The sequence below is a fragment of the Chlorocebus sabaeus genome, chromosome 14, assembly GCF_047675955.1.
Source record: "Chlorocebus sabaeus isolate Y175 chromosome 14, mChlSab1.0.hap1, whole genome shotgun sequence".
NCBI lineage: Eukaryota > Metazoa > Chordata > Mammalia > Primates > Cercopithecidae > Chlorocebus > Chlorocebus sabaeus.
In genome coordinates, this window is record NC_132917.1 from 61,681,379 (window position 1) to 61,698,269 (window position 16,891).

General features: G+C 44.8%; 1 protein-coding gene across 3 annotated transcripts in view; it reads right to left on the bottom strand.

The window, feature by feature from the left end:
• The window catches only part of FAM161A (FAM161 centrosomal protein A), a 29,570-nt gene extending 20,943 nt beyond the window's left edge, over window positions 1–8,627 (bottom strand). Inside the window, exon 1 of one of the 3 annotated variants that reach the window (XM_007970494.3) lies at window positions 8,261–8,627. In XM_007970494.3, the coding sequence (XP_007968685.3) occupies window positions 8,261–8,443 (183 nt within the window). In that variant the 5' untranslated portion in view covers window positions 8,444–8,627. The remainder of the gene's footprint in view (window positions 1–8,260) is intronic. The other 2 variants (XM_007970495.3, XM_073023032.1) reach the window with 2 other exon arrangements.
• Window positions 8,628–16,891: the final 8,264 nt, after the last annotated feature.

A 16,891-nucleotide genomic window follows, 5' to 3' on the forward strand; every position in this document is an offset into this window, starting at 1 on the left:
ACAGGAAATGGAGGGAACTTTTGTTTGGCTTGAGTTTGGAAGATAGGGAAAGACTTCCTGGAGGAGGTGATATTTGAGATGAGTCATAAAGAATGGAGGCCAGGTGTGGCAGCTCATGCCTGCAACCCCAGCACTTTGGGAGGCTGCAGTGGGAGGACTACTTGAGGTCAGGAGTTCCAGACCAGCCTGGGCAACAGAGGAAGACACTGTCTCCACAAATTTTTTTTTTTTTTTTTAATTAGCTGGATGTGGTGGCTGAGGCGGGAGGATCACTTGAGCCCAGGATGTTGAGACTGCAGTAAGCTGTGAATGCACCACTGCACTTGAGCCTGGGCAACAGAGTGAGACCTTGTCTCAAGAAAAAAGAAGGCTGGGCACGGTGGCTCATGCCTGTAATCCCGGCATTTTGGGAGGCCGAGGTGGGTGGCTCACTTGAGCTCAGGAGTTAAAGACCAGCCCGGCCAACATGGTGAAACTCCTTCTCTACTAAAATTACAAAAATTAGCCAGGCGTGGTGGTGTGTGCCTGCAGTCCCAGCTACTCAGGGGACAGAGGGAGGAGAATCGCTTGAACCTGGGAGGCAGAGATTGCAGTGAGCTGAGATCGAGCCATTGCACTACAGCCTGGGCGACCAAATGAGACTCTGTCTCAAAAAAAAAAAAAAAAAAAAAAAAAGAATGGAGAAATCTATAGGATCACAGAGTGTTTATGGGAAAGAGGGGGGAAGTACCCTAGACAAAGGAAATGGCATTAGCAAATGTGCAGGCTGGGGTTGGGGAGACTGTGCACAGCAGAGGGCAAGGTGTACAGGGCTGCCGGATAAAAGGAGACGAAAACCCATAAAGCAGTTCTGGGAAGCAAACCTAGAAAGGGAGGTTAGGGCAAGCAAGAAGGGGTTGCCCTCTCCTGTCTACCACTGGCTCCTGATTACTGGCCACCTCGTTTCAGCCCCCCTTATGACCCTTCTAAGATGAAAGAGTTGGGTGGGAGTTAAATAACTTTTAGTTTGGAGTGTTCTCACAGCTTAGGAGAAAGATTTCAGATGTGATATTAGGATAATCAGTCAAGTCTGAGTTCTGCACTTAGCAATGTGATGTGGGCACGAACTTCTTGATTATCAGCTTTAAGATCCATAAAGTAGGTGTGCCAGGTTTTAAACTAGTGTCTCTCAGCTCCAATGCCACCCTTCTTGACTCTGCTTTGCAATGCCAGAGCTGGAACTCTGCAAACCACACTTCTGCTTTGCCAGTGCTCCTCATCAGACTGCCAAAAGTGGAGTTAGAGGGAGACACAAGGCTAGAGGAGAAAGAGGGGACTTACTCCTTCCTGTTAGCCCTCTGTCTGCTTCCTGTCTGCTTGTGTCAGCCCAGCAATGGTTCTTCATCTGGGCAGCAGCAATTCGTTTTAGTAGCAGTGTCTGAATCCAGTTTGCAGTTTGTGCTCAAAAAATCAACAGAATTGGCCAGGCGCAGTGGTTCACACCTGTAATCCCAGCACTTTGGGTCACTTGAGGTCAGGAATCCAAGATCAATCTGGCCAACATAGTGAAACCCCAACTCTACTAAAAACACAACTTAGCCGGGTGTGGTGGTGTATGCCTATAATCCCAGCTACTCAGGAGGCTGAGGCAGGAGAATCACTTGAACCCAGGAAGTGGAGGTTGCAGTGAGCCAAGATCGCACCACTGCACTCCAGCCTGGGTGACAGAGTGAGGCTCTGTCTAAAAAAAAAAAAAAAAAAAAAGAAAGAAAGAAAAATCCACAGAATTACTTCAAGGCCTTTGCACTTGCTGTTCCCTCTCCCTAGGATGCTTTTCCTCCAGATATCCACATGGCCCACTTGCTCACTCCTTCAGGTCTTTATGTAAATGTTATCTTCTCAACAAGGTCTTCACTGACTCTCCTATTTATTTAAAATTACAACTCCTCCTAGGACTCACTGTCAGCCCCCTTGTCTGTCTTATTTTTCCCAGAAGTACTCATCACCACTGACGTTCTACATATCTGTACTTGATTGTGTATTACATGTCTGCCCCTAACAAAAAGTAAACATTACAAAGGCAAGAATTTGCCAGGCATGATGGCTTAGGCCTGTAATCCCAGCACTTTGGGAGGCTGGGGCAGGTGGATCGCTTGAGCCCAGGAGTTTCAGACCAGCCTGGGTAACATGTCAAGGCCTCATCTCTACAAAAAATACAAAAAATTAACTTGGTGAGGTAGTATGCACCTGTAGTCCCAGTTAGTTGGGGGGCTGAGGCAGAAGGATCACCTGAGCCCAGACGTTGGGGTTGCAGTGAGCTATGATGGAGGCACTGCACTCCAGCCTGGGTAACAGTGCGACCCTGTCTCAAAAAAAACAACAACAAAAAACAAAGGCAAGGATTTGTCTGCTTTGTTCAATGTTGTGTACCCAGTGTCTAGAAAAGTACCTGGCTAATGGCAGATGTTCAAGGAATATTTGCTGAATGAATGAATAAATGTACAGTAAAAAAAAAAAATTCCACCATGGGAAGAGGGCAGTTACTCCCTCCCAAAAGAATGAACCATGCAAAGAAATTCTGGCTGCTGTAAAGGTTATATTCCACCAAGTATTAAGTAAAAGGCCTATGTTCCAAAAACTATAATTAAAACAGGGAGGGTATTCCAAAGAACTGTTTTTAAGCAAAAGAATCTATGTGCTCTCATTCATTCTTTTAGAATATCTCTTAAAAGTCTTATAGCAGTCATTTACACAAGAAGGATCAAATTTATTTGGACCTGGAAGAACCATTTGAAAACCATATAGAAGAATGAGTAGCTTCTGAAAGATGCAGCAGGTCTGATAAATTATACTTATGTACTGATTTTGCACTGGATCCATTCTGTTTTCAGCTTAATACTGTTAACACTAGCTGGAACTTTTCAGATAAACTGATCTCACAGTGTTTAACCTAAAACAGATGAATGGCTAGTAAATGACCTCCAATTCTAATTTAATCTTTAATTGTCTCCACTGAGAAAATATTTAGTATACAAAATAAGGGCCATAGACATTATTTTTCCAAGAGCCTAAAATAGCATCCTCTCCCTTTAATCGGCTTTTTGTGGAATGTTGTAAATGCAGCCACCAGATTAGAGGATAATCCTCCCTAGATTGGCTTGACCCATTTAGATAATGAATCCTTCCAGCACCTGTTGCTTTATTAGTAATCAGCACCCATGAAGAACTGTTTGTGCTATAGCCCACATAGTTTCATCTGCAATCTGTAATTTTTGAAAAAAATTTTTCACTGAATTTGTAAAGAATGACACAGATCTACACGTACTAACACGGCTAAACTCCCAATAAATAAGAAAAAAAGCAAGTTGCAGAACTATCTCCCTCTCTAGATATATGTATATTTATAGTATGTACTATATATTAAAATATATGGAGGAGATAGAAAAATGGACAGAAGAATAGAATACATATCAATTTTGAAACAGTGGCTACCATTAGGGAGGGAGTAGGTATTCATATTTTCTCTTTGGGGGAGAGCTGTTAAAAGGGTCTAAGCCTCATATGTAACATTTGATATTTTAAGAGAAGAATGTCACCCGGCGTGGTGGCATACACTTCTAATTCGAGCACTTTGGGAGGCCGAGGAGGGCGAATTGCTTGAGCCCAGGAGTTTGAGACCAGCTTGGGCAACATAGTGAGACCTCGTCTCTACAAAAAATAAAAATAAAAATAAAAAAATTAGGCCAGGCTTGGTGGCTCAAGCCTGTAATCACAGCACTGTGGGAGGTCAAGGCTGGCGAATCACTTGAGGTGAGGAGTTTGAGATCATCCTGGCCAACATGGTGAAACCCCATCTCTACTAAAAATACAAAAATTAGCTAGGTCTGCTGGTGTGCACCTGTAGACCTAGCTACTCAGGAGGCTGAGGCAGGAGAATCACTTGAACCCAGGAGGCACATGTCTCATTGAGCCGAGATTGTGCCACTGCACTCCAGCCTAGTGAGAGAGCGAGACTCTGTCTCAAAAAAAAAAAAAAAGAAAGAAAGAAAGAAAAAGAAAAAAAAAAGAAAATGAAATCATATCCTTCACAGTCACATGGATGGAGCTGTAGGCCATAATCTTAAACAAATTAACACAGGAACAGAAAACCAAATATTGCATGTTCTCATAAGTGGCAGGTAAAACAGTGAGTACACATGAACATAAACACATAAACAAGGAAACAATAGACACTGCAGACTATCACCAGGTGGGGAGGGAGGGAGGGCAGCATAGGTTGAAAAGCTACCTATTGGGTACCGTGCTCACTACCTGGATGCAATATACCCATGTAACAAACTTACACATGCACCTCTGTATCTAAAATAACCGTTGAATTAAAAAATATAGGCCGGGCACGGTGGCTCATGCCTATAATCCCAGCACTTTGGGAGGCTGAGGCAGGCGGATCACCTGAGGTCCGGAGCTCGAGACCAGCCTGACCAACATGGAGAAACCCCGTCTCTACTAAAAATACAAAATTAGCTGGGCATGGTGGCACATGTCTGTAATCCCAGCTACTTGGGAGGCTGAGGCAGGAGAATCGCTTGAACCTGGGAGGTGGAGGTTGTGGTGATCCGAGATCACACCACTGCACTCCAGCCTGGGCAACAAGAGTGAAACTCCATATCAAAAAAATATGTGTGTGTGTGTATATGTGTGTATGTATATATATAGACAGTGGAGCCAGGCATAGTGGCTCACGCCTATAATCCCAGCACTTCTGGGAGGCCACAGCAGGTGGATCACTTGAGCCCAGGAGTTCAAGACCAGCCTGGGGAACATGGCGAAACTCTGTCTCTACAAAATTAAAATTAGCTGGGCATGGTGGCATGCACCTTTAGTCCCAGCTACTTGGGAGGCTGAGGTGAGGAGATTGAGCCTGGGAGGTTGAGGCTGCAGCAACCTGTGACTGCACCGATGCATTCCAGCCCAGACAACAGAGTGAAACTCTGTTTCAAAAAATAATAATAAATAAACAAAAAGTGGAGTCAGAATTTTAAAAAAATGGGTTATCTCCTATTTATTTTTAATCATTATCTCCTGTTTATTTCAATCAATGTTGGCTGTTCATTTCTTTCTCAACATTTCCCATGTTATAGTTATGTGTCTGTTCATTTTTTGTTTTTTGAGACGGAGTTTCGCTCTTGTTGCCCAGGCTGGAGTGCAATGGCGCGATCTCAGCTCACCACAACTTCCACCTTGGGTTCAAGCGATTCTCCTGCCTCAGCCTCCCAAGTAGCTGAGACTACAGGCATGTGCCACCATGCCTGGCTAATTTTGTATTTTTAGTAGAGATGGGGTTTCTCCATGTTGGTCAGGCTGGCCTCGAACTCCCAACCTCTGGTGATCCGTTCACCTCGGCCTCCCAACAAGTGCTGGGATTACAGGCATGAGCCACCACGCCCAGCCGTGTTCGTTTTTAATTGTCTAATTTCCCTTACCAGACTGAAAATTCTGTGAGGATGTGAGCTAGACACTGAATAGTTAATGACCAGCACTTAATAAATGTTCAATATTTGTTGAAAAGGTTGCCGCATTAGGAGTGAGATTTTTTAATTTTTACTTATTTATTTTTTTGAGACGGAGTCTCGCTCTGTCGCCCAGGCTGGAGTGCAGTGGCCGGATCTCAGCTCACTGCAAGCTCCGCCTCCCGGGTTTACTCCATTCTCCTGCCTCAGCCTCCCGAGTAGCTGGAACTACAGGCGCCCACCACCTCACCCGGCTAGTTTTTTGTATTTTTTAGTAGAGACGGGGTTTCATCGCATTAGCCAGGATGGTCTTGATCTCCTGACCTCGTGATCCGCCCGTCTCGGCCTCCCAAAGTGCTGGGATTACAGGCTTGAGCCACCACACCCGGCTACTTTTTGTATTTTTAGTAGAGACTGGGTTTTGCCATGTTGGCCAGGCTGGTTTCAAACTCCTGATGTCAAGTGATCTACCCGCCTTGGCCTCCCAAAGTGAGTGAGATTTTAATTGCGAATTACAGAACATTGCTTTACCTGTGTCATCATCAGCCATATAACAGGATATGTGGACCAACATCTCTGACTAAGTCTAGATTCAAGGAACAGGCATCAGTGCCCAATATGGGCACTGCAAGGGGGGATGCATGTGCATGCCAGAGCCGGGAGGGTGTATAGGGATGGTGCAGGGGTTGGGGGGGTAGTGTGGGGTGCGATGAGTGGTCTGGCTTTGGCAAAACCAAAGAGCTGAAAGAGGCCTATTGTGATGGGTGGTTCTCAAATCAATCTTGTGAGTTAGGTATAATATTTGACTTTACTACATTTTATAGATGATAAGATTAAGGCAGATTAACCTTTAGAAATCAAGATGGAGACCCAAGCCAACCAGTGAAGAAATCAGAGCCTCTTTCCTGCACTCTTCCTGCCTTTTTAATGCCTCTTCCCCAAGTCCTGTGCGCCTGGCTATCAGACCCACTGTGGCAGCTTACCCAGCTTTACTTTTGGATCCCTCATGTGTGGTGGTCTCAGAACAGTATCAGATTCTTAAGACTTGGATTCCTTCTGTTTTTTGTAGGATCCTGTCCTTTCCATACTAGATTATTGTATAAACTGATCCCTCCTAAGGTAATAACAGTTTCTAATACAAATTTGCAGTTTAACAGGGCACTTTGGAAGCATATCTGCAACTTAGAAGTGACTGACTCCTTTCCCACAGCAAGCCAAAGTAGTTTAATCTTTGGGAAGGCACACAAATGACACTCCCACTGGCATCTTGCTTATATAGATTACTCTTTTATATAGATTGCTCTTTAGAGGAGACACACATTCTTTCATTTGGTTCTCATAGAGCTGAGATGGGAAAAAGAGACAATTATTATAGTTATTTTACAGATGAGGAAACTGAGATTTAAGGAAAGTATGTCCTAACACCACCTAGGGAGTGGCAGGGAATGGATCCTAATACATAACTCTTAAATAGTTTTTCTCCATCACGCTGCCTTGTTGCCTACTGAAAATTGTGTTGAGGGGTAGTTTATAATAAACAAAATCAGTCCTAGCACTCTGATCCTGGTTCACATTCAGGGTCTCAGTCTACCTTACTCTGGATAACTTCAAGTTGTTTACTGGAGAAAGATTGGTCACAAAAGGTGTTGCTAAAGATGCTCTCATTAACAATTTTATGGTAGATTAAAGAGATTAGAATTCCAAAATATCCAGGGATTTCAATTAGTCCTCAATCATAAGTTTTGTGTCTGAGAAGCTTTGGACACATGGTGTTAAGAAACTTTTTCTATCTGCAGATTGCTAGTTTAAATTCAAGATTCCTTTTTTTTTTTTTTTTTTTTTTTTTGAGACTGGGTCTGAGATCTCAGCTCACTGCAACCCTCGCCTCCCAAATTCAAGCGATTCTCCTGCCTCAGTCTTCCGAGTAACTGGGATTACAGGCGCGCATCACCATGCCCGGCTAAATTTTGTATTTTTAGTAAAGAGGGGTTTCACCATGTTGGTCAGGCTGGTCTCGAACTCCTGACCTCGTAATCCGCCCGCCTCGGCCTCCCAAAGTGCTGGGATTACAGGCACGAGCCACCGCGCCCAGCCAAGATTCCCATCTTTTAAGTGAATAGAGCAGATGGCAGACCCTGCCCTCCACCTGCTAGACTGGTGTCCACGACAGATTTAACACTGAAAACTGATCAGTGAAAAGGCTGTTTCGCTGTACCCTAAAGAGCCGTTTAGGAAACACTGAAACCTCAGTGATTTGCTTATCTGTATCCGTGTCTGATTTAGCCAGTGAACACGTGATGGTTTTAAACACGCCTCTCTCCAGCATTATGTTGAGATCCACTTATAACCAAGATCTTAAGGTAATAACGAAACACACCTGACAGAACAGTTTTCCTCAAATTATAAAATCTATCTATCTATCTATCTATCTATCTATCCATCCATCCATCCATCCATCCATTCCCGAGATACTAGAGAGTAAAGAGTAAAATTCTATACTTTGCACTCGCCAGAAACAGAGTAACATAAATGTTGTCTAGGAAACTTTTACAACAGACTCTCTGGTGAAAATTAAAACACTTTTCAACGCCTCGATTTAGAGTATTTTTCGTGAGCGTAGAGAAGGGGCTGGGCCAGGACCACCAAGTAGGGAGTAGGTGCACAGGGTCCCGCGTTTACCAGCCTGCCCTCAGCTGGGCGGGGACCCGGACAGCCCTCAGCCAGCAACCAGCCCGTGCGAGGTCCCAACCCACGTCCCGCCCCAGTATTACCGACGCCTCAGCGGGCTGCGCCACTTTCTCCTCCTCTTCGTCCTCCAAGATCGCCTCTGCTGCCGCCAGGGCCTGTAAGGGGTCTTCGCGTTCGTACTGGGCGACCCGCGCTCTAGTGATGGGATTTACAGGGGTCTGGAGACTGGAGGCCACCAGCTTTGCCGCTCGGTGGGAGGCGGCCATCGCCCCGCCTCCGGGACCTGAGCGCCTGCGCTGGCCCGGGGCGGGAAAGCTGGTGCGGCCCCTGGCGACCCGGGGGCTCCTAGCTAGGGAGCCGGTTGCTATGGGCGCCGTAACTGGGGACACTACAGGAGCCGCCAGGGACCAAAAGTCACACAAACTCCTCTCAGGCTGCCAGAGACCCGAGTCGGGTGCTTACTGGATCGTGGCGGTCAGTACCGAGTCTGTTTGCTGGTTCCGAAGGTTGGCAGGCTGAACAGGGCACTTTTCGTCTCCTTTGCGTTTAACCGCCTGAACGCAGACTTCTCACATTATACAATGAAACAACTGCTTTTGTGAAGAAAAGAGCGCTTTTTTATTAACTGCAATAATATGTTAGAAGGAGACGGTTGATGGAGGAGACGGCGGCGGAGGAGGAAAGCAGGGCGTATTACTGGGTGGCGGCCCCTGAAGAGTGGCAAGGTTGGCGTTGCGCTACCTATCATGTCTCCCGCGGGAGCCAGCGTGGGAAGGAGGGAGGTACATTCTACTCTGATTGACTTGAGGGCTAGTAGGAATCCACCAATCAGAAGGAGGCTCCCAGTTGTCCCTCTCGCGTTTTTCTTGGCCTGACCAATAAAAGCCCGGAGTTGGGTGGTGCCTGACCCTCCCACTAATGAGTGAGGGTGCAGGTAGTGTAAACCTGGCGTTTGCTTTGGGTTCATCAGCTTGAGAGTGACAGGATTGAACGGCGCGAGTGCCCAAGAGTCATCACAGACACACCCATCTCCCTCATCCGTATCTTCTCTTTCCACTCGGGATTTGGACGCATCAAAAGGCGCCTTCCCTCTGCACCACGTGGTCGTAAGAGAAGCCAAACCTCAAAATAGCGGACGTGGTGCAGTCTCAGGCATCTGCTCCCTAAGCCTCTGCTTACTGAGGCCGAGGCTGCCGCTCCCTATCTACTCCCTCCCTATCTACCCCTCTCTATCCTTTGCCCTCCTCCCGCTCCCCAGCCCTAGGACAGGCCCCCTCCGGTCAGTATTTTCCTCGTTATACGTTGCACGTCGTCGAGAATACATCTCTAAGGTCTAAGCCCTTACCAAACCTTTGTTCTCCTGTATGAGTGTGAGCACCAGCAAAGTCTCCCACGTCCCCACTTCCTTCAGGCTGCTCTTTGTTTTGGCTAAACAGTTCCTTCCAGTGCTGGAACAGATGCTGGCTGGGTTCTAAGCAGAAGCCAGAGCTAGAACCATGAGATATGGACCGCCAGGTATGGCCAAGTGTCCAGGGGAGCAATTTCCAGTCAGTCACGGCAGCCAGTTTTGTGGCTACAAAACTGCCTCAGCCTCCGGAGTGGCTGGGATTACAGGCACCCTCCCGGGAGGCGGAGATTGCAGTTAACCGGGATCGCGCCTCTGCACTCCAGCCTGGGCAATAAAGCAAGACTCCGTCTCAAAAACAACAACAAAAAAGTATTGATAAGGAATTAGAGCACATGAATTATAAATACTGAAATATACTATTCTCTTTACTGTAAATTCCTCATAGACAATTGCTTCTCTCAGAATGCTTTGGTTGGTTTATGCTGTACTCCTATATTTGTGGCCAACTTATGGTTGCAATTAACAACCTAGTTCCAACATGAATGTTAGTTAATATTTTTGTTTTTATTTATGATTAGGATGAGAGTGACATATCCGAGATATATGTCAGAATTTCACTTGTCAGTGTTATGAGCAACTTCTTTGCTGAAATAGATAATACTTTTCTAACACTGGAAGAATTTTTCTTAATTTTTTCTGCAAGTCACAATGTAAAGGCTACAGATAACACAAACTTTTAAGTTTACTGTGCATTATTAATATTTTCCACATCAGTTTCTTAAGTTTAAATGTCCAATTTTTAGCATTTGCTGATTTCCATGATGTCAATACTCCCATCATGGCCAATTTCAAGCCACCAATATGACATCACTTAACGCAAATTTGAGAAAAGACATCTAGTAGCACACCGTTATATAGTATTTCCACCATACAGATACAGTAGATGCAAGGAACATAAGAGAAAGTGAAGAGTTTTAAGAAATTATCTTTGGGCCGGGCGCGGTGGCTCAAGCCTGTAATCCCAGCACTTTGGGAGGCCGAGATGGGCGGATCACGAGGTCAGGAGATCGAGACCATCCTGGCGAACACGGTGAAACCCCGTCTCTACTAAAAAAAAAATACAAAAAACTAGCCGGGCGAGGTGGTGGGCGCCTGTAGTCCCAGCTACTCGGGAGGCTGAGGCAGGAGAATGGAGTAAACCCGGGAGGCGGAGCTTGCAGTGAGCTGAGATCCGGCCACTGCACTCCAGCCTGGGCGACAGAGTGAGACTCCGTCTCCAAAAAAAAAAAAAAAAAAAGAAATTATCTTTGTTTTTGACATAATTTATTGTAATTAACAAAACTTAATTTTTTTTTTTTTTTTTAAGATGGAGTCACCTTGTCGCCCAGGCTGGAGTGCAGTGGTGCGATCTTGGCTCACTGCAACCTCCACCTCCCAGGTTCAAGCAATTCTCCTGCCTCAGCCTCCTGAGTAGCTGGGACTACAGGCGCCTACCACCACGGGTGGCATATATTGTATTTTTAGTAGAGGGTGGGGTTTCACCATGTTGGCCAGGCTGGTCTCAAAATCCTAACCTCAGGTAATCCACCTGCTTTGGCCTCCCAAAGTACTGAGATTATAGGCATGAGCCACCACACCCAGCCAAGTTAGACATTATAAAAGAAAAATAACTAGAAAAGCCTTTTTAGTTGGGAAATTTAAAACTCTTCAAAAAACAATTTGTGCATTACAGAAAAAGTCGTGGCAGAAATTATATAGAGAGTCAAATAATAACAAAAATACAGTGTGTCAAAATGCCTTAAATGTAAAATGGTGCAGCCACTTTTATTTAAAAGTTTAGGCCTTCTTTCTCCCACAGTCGCTCATGCTCTTCCTTTCCATCTTGGGCCTGGCAGAATGGCTCCTGCAAAGAAGGGTGGCAAGAAGATGAGCTGTTCTGCCATCAACAAGGTAGTGACTCAAGAACGCACTTGGGTCACTAGCTCACATGCATGGAGTGGGCTTTAAGAAGCATGCCCTGTGGGCATTCAAAGAGATTCAGAAATTTGCCATGAAGATGGGCACTCCAGATATGTGCACTGATACCAGGCTTAACGCAGCTATCAGGGCCAAAGGAATAAGGAATGTCCAACACCATGTACATGTGCGATTGTTCAGAAAACATAACAAAGATGAAAATTCACCAAACAAGCTCTATACTCTGGTTACCGGTATACCTGTTACCACTTTCAAAAATCTAGATAGTCAGTGTGGATGAGAACTAACTGCCAATCGTCATATATGTCAAATAAAGCTATAAACCCGCTAAAAGTAATTGTGACGGTTCCTCTGAAAGTTGAACATACAATTACTATATGACTCACTCCTAGGTATACAGCAAAGATAATTGAAGACATGTTCACACAAAAATTTGTGCATTGTGGAAGAAAGTGAAGTAACTAAGGTGAAGGCTTTCTAAAGTGGAGTCAGGAGATTGCTAGGGGATTGCATTCACACCTGGTAAAAAGTCAAACCACAGAATAGACTTGTAGAAACAACTGAAGTCAGTAAGTATCTGCCAGCCTTCATCATCTCTCAGTGGTGAGTACCCTAATTAACCAACCAATCAGAATGGGTTTGTGATTTAAGATTTCCGCCCAGCCAATGAACTGCCTCTGAAAACTTCTGGGAATCCCCTATTTTAAAAAACCTTCTCCTGTGCTTGCCTTATGAGACACTATTCAGGGCTGCTCTGATTCAGTGTATGTGAATTGCAATTCTTTGTTTCCCAAATAAATTAAATGATATTTCCTATTTCCTTTGACCTCTGTGTCTCAATTTTTTTTTGTTTTTTGTTTTTTTTTTTTGTTTGTTTGTCACCCATGCTGGGATGCAGTGGCATGATCTCAGCCCACAGAAACGTCTGCCTCCTGGGCTCAAAAGATCCTCCCATCTCAGCCTCCAGAGTAGCTGGGACTGTAGGCACGGGCCACTACACCCAACTTATTATTAATATTTTGTAGGGTTTCACTTCTGTTGCCAGGCTGGTCTTGGGCTCAAGCGATCCGCCCTCCTCAGCCTCCCAAAGTGCTGGGATTACAGGCATGAACCAACATGCCCAGCCTTGATCTTTGTTGTAGTTTACACAAATGTTCATTGCAGCATTAATAGGAGCCACTCCTTCAACTGTTGAATGGATAAACAAAATGTGGTGTATGCATACAATGAAATGTTACTGAGCCACTCCCCCAACAAGTGGACTTTCCCTCTGGTTCAGGAGGTCCAGTGCACTTTGGGTTAGGCAGGAATCTCAGAGCTCAGAAGCAAAATGACTTTCCAAGAAACAAATGCAAGACAAGATCATTGGTTCAGCAACAAACATGCTACTGAAGGAGCTGAAATTTGCAGGATGCCTAGAAAAAAAAGGCAGACACAAGCAAAGTAAATTTGGAGGCTAATAAAGACTTAGATAACAATATTAATAATGGAAATCCTTGGGTTTGAAGAAGATGTTGTGATTGAGTTTATATTCAACCAAGTGGAAGTGGAGACCTGAACCAAAATGGAAGTTATTCTTTGCATCTCAAGTGTAACATCATCATTGTATTAGGTCTCAGCAGAATGGACATCCCAATGTCACACTGCACTCTCTTATGTGTGTTTGGAAAATCCAGACTCCAAAATGATACAAAGCAATCTGACTGGGTTTTTGAATGAAATAATTACTAGAGAATTATGGGAGAACTGTAGTCCCTGCTGTTAAGTGCACAAGAAGACATCACTGGAATCTGTTCTGCTTTCCTAGAACTGGAGGAGGAGGAAGAGGAGGAGGAGGAGGACAGATAGAACAAGAAAAAAATTGGTGTCTATGAAAAAGCAATATAAAGAGAAAAATAAGGATAAGGAAGAAAAAAGAAAGCAGAGAAAAGGGGGAGAGGTCTTAAAGCCCAAGAAAATGTAAATTCAGATCTCCTTCTCCTAAAAGAGGATCCTACCCTGTCAGGAGCAAGAGAATGCACAGTCATTTTCAATCTCCCCATCACAGAACCAAGAGGCAGAGACCTTCCCCAGCTCCAGAAAAGGAGAAAACTCCAGCACTACAAGAACCTTTCAAGAAAGTGAAAGAACCTAGTACAAAAGGCTGCTTCTACTAGTGACAGCTGAAAGTTCCCAAACGTGCACTTGTACCAGAGCAAGTAATGAACCTTCTCCAGAAACAAACAAATCTGAAAAGTTAAAGAAGATTCAACCAAGATCTCTGTCATTTTCCAAATCAATATCACAGATGCGTCTGGCTTTCCTTATCATACTTTCTTTAGATGGCACCATTGATCCCATCAAGATGATATTCACCTACAAGAACAAAAGGGCCAATAAAGTGGCCATCCCCTTGAAGGAGTCCACCAAGCCATAGAGGGAGCAGATCTCCAGTGAGATGAAAAAGGCACTCATCAGCATCCTGTCTAGGAGTAGCTCGTTGTCCTCTTGTTTCCAGGAACCACCAGAGAAGCCTCCCAAGACAACATCCAGCGCCCCCTGAAAAACTAGTAAGTTCTTTCCTTCAGCAAATCCTTGAAGGTGAGTGTGCACTGGCTGTCGCCTCCAGCAAGTCCAGTGCCAAAAATGCATCATTCCCCAATACCCCAGCCAAACTATATAAGAAAAAGTTGTGGTTTTGCTGCTCCACGAAGAACTTAGTAAAGTGACAAAATGTGAAGGTACTTAGAAAAAAAGAGTGCCCTTCATCAGCACCCAAAGGCTAGAAAAGTTGAGTTATCTGAATCAGAAGATAAAGGTAGCAAAATGGCTGCCACAGATTCTGTGCAGCAGAGATACCAATATAGATGACAAAATTAGCAGTCTTCCTCTGACTTTGCTCCTCTCCTCAGATGATGGTGAGCGATTCAAGAAGTTCCGTGTGAAAAATAGGCAGGCAGGCAGGCAGCTCCCCAGAGTGCCTCTTCATCACCATGAAAGCACCAGAAGACGTCCTCTTATGCTAGATGGAAGAGAAGTCCCTCCCCAGCACCCACCAGAAGGCACATTTTCCTTCTTTCACTCCTCCTCCTCAGCTGCAGCACAGGTCTCTTGATACCACCACCAGGAAGGGCTGCTTTTCCTTCCATCAACACTCACCTTCCTCAAGAAGATACTCTCCTCCAAAACTGAGGAGATACTCTTCTCCACCTCAGCTTCCAAAACAAAGGGCATCACTTTCTCCACCCACAAAGCACAGGATCTTCCATTCTTCAGTTCCCAAACAAAGGATTTCCCAAGTCACCAAGAGATGTTCTCTTTCATCATCATCAAAGCACAGGAAAGGGTCTACCTGGAAGGCACAACCAGATGAAGCTCCTTGGACTTCCTCAAGTCCTATCCCGTCTGTCTCACAATCTCTTGAGCCAGAAGCTGAAGAAGAAAAAACAAAACACAAATAACCCAGAACCTCCATCCTCTGTCCAGTCTTAGTCATCCTCTACTCTACAAACTGGTCACGAGTGCGACTGCTCAAACATCAAGCCCACCACAGGCAAGGAATTCCTATGAAGAAGGAGTCAGAAAGAAAAAGAATGGGACAAGCAATATAAAAAGGATAAGAAATACATGAAGCACAAAAAACATAAGAAGGAAAAGCCTGTGGGGGCAGCTAGCCCTAATGGCCTAATGGCTGTAACTCCTGCAGCCATTGCTATTCCCACAACAATTATTGTGCTGTTCAGCACAAGAACCAGTGGCAGAGCACAAGCCAAAGGAGACCGAAAATGAAGCTGAACATAACTTTGATGACATAGAAAAGCACCTGCGTGAAAAGGTCCTGAGATCAAACAGGGAAGGCTCAAATGCTCCCACAGTCTTAGATGGAAATATTTGTTATTGTGTAAGTTTTATTTGGTTTGTATGCAATTCATTTCAAAATTGCAAAACTGTGTTTGAGCTTTAGACTATAACATTTGTTGTAATAATTGCTATTTTGGCCGTCACGGTGGCTCACGCCTGTAATCCTAGCACTTTGGGGGGCCGAGACGGGCGGATCACCTGAGGTCAGGAGTTCAAGACCAGCCTGGCCAACATAATGAAACCCCGTCTCTACTAAAAATACAAACAAGTTAGCCAGGCGTGGTGGCAGGCGCCTATAACCCCAGCTACTCTGGAAGCTGAGGCAGGAGAATCACTTGAACTCGGGAGGCGGAGGTTGCAGGGAGCTGAGAACCTGCCATTGCACTCTAGCCTGGGTGACAAGAGTGGAACTCCGTCTCAAAAAAAAAAGAAAAAGAAAAATTGCTATGTTGAAGTTCACCACGTTTAAAAATACATACATACATACATACATACATAAAAGATGCAGGGGTTTACATTGGAAAAAAAAAAAAAAGGCTTTAACTACTGATACATACTCCAAGGTGGATGAACCTTAAAATATAATGCAAAGTAAAAGGTGCCAGACACAAAAGGCCATATATTATATGATTCCATTTATATGAAACATTGAGGATAGGAAAATTCATAAAGACAGAAAGTATTTAGTGGTTGCCAGGGGCTGGAGAGAAAGGAAATGAGGTGTGATTGTTAAAGGGAAGGGAGTGTCTGTGTGGGAGGATGAAAATGTTCTGGAATTAGATAGTGGTGATGGTAGTTGTACAACTCTGAACATACTAAAAACCTCTAAATTGCATACAAAAACAACAACAAACAAACAAAAGCTTTAAAAAGTGTTTTGTTGTCTGGGTGCGGCAGCCCACACCTGTAATCCCAGAACTTTGGGAGGCTAAGGCAGGTAGATCACTCGAGGTCAGGAGTTTGAGACCAGCCTGGCTAACATGGTGAAACCATTTTAGTCTCTACCAAAAATACAAAAAAAATTAGCCGGGCATGCTGGCGTGCGACTGTAATCTCAGTTACTGGGGAGGCTGAAGCGGGAGAATTGCTTGAACCCAGGAGGCAGAGGTTGCAGTGAGCTGAAATTGTGCCACTGCACTCCAGCCTGGGTGAAAGAGTGAAACTCCATCTAAAGAAAAAAGAAGTGTTTTGTCTTTTGACAGTTTAACTAGGAGGTGTCTAAATATGGATCTCTTTAAGTTTGTTGAGCTTCTTGGATGAGCAGATTCATATTTTTCATCAAATCAGGGAGTTTAAAATACTCATGGCCCAGCGCTGTGGCTCACGCCTGTAATCCCAGCACTTTGGGAGGCCGAGGCAGGTGGATCACCTGAGGTCAGGAGTTCAAGACCAGCCTGGCCAACATGAAGAGACCCTGTCTCTACTAAAAATACAAAAATTAGCTGGGTATAGTGGCAAGCGCTTATAATCCCAGCTACTCAGGAGGCTGAGACAGGATAATTGCTTGAACCCAGGAGGTGGAGGTTGCGGTGAGCCGAGATTGTGCCAT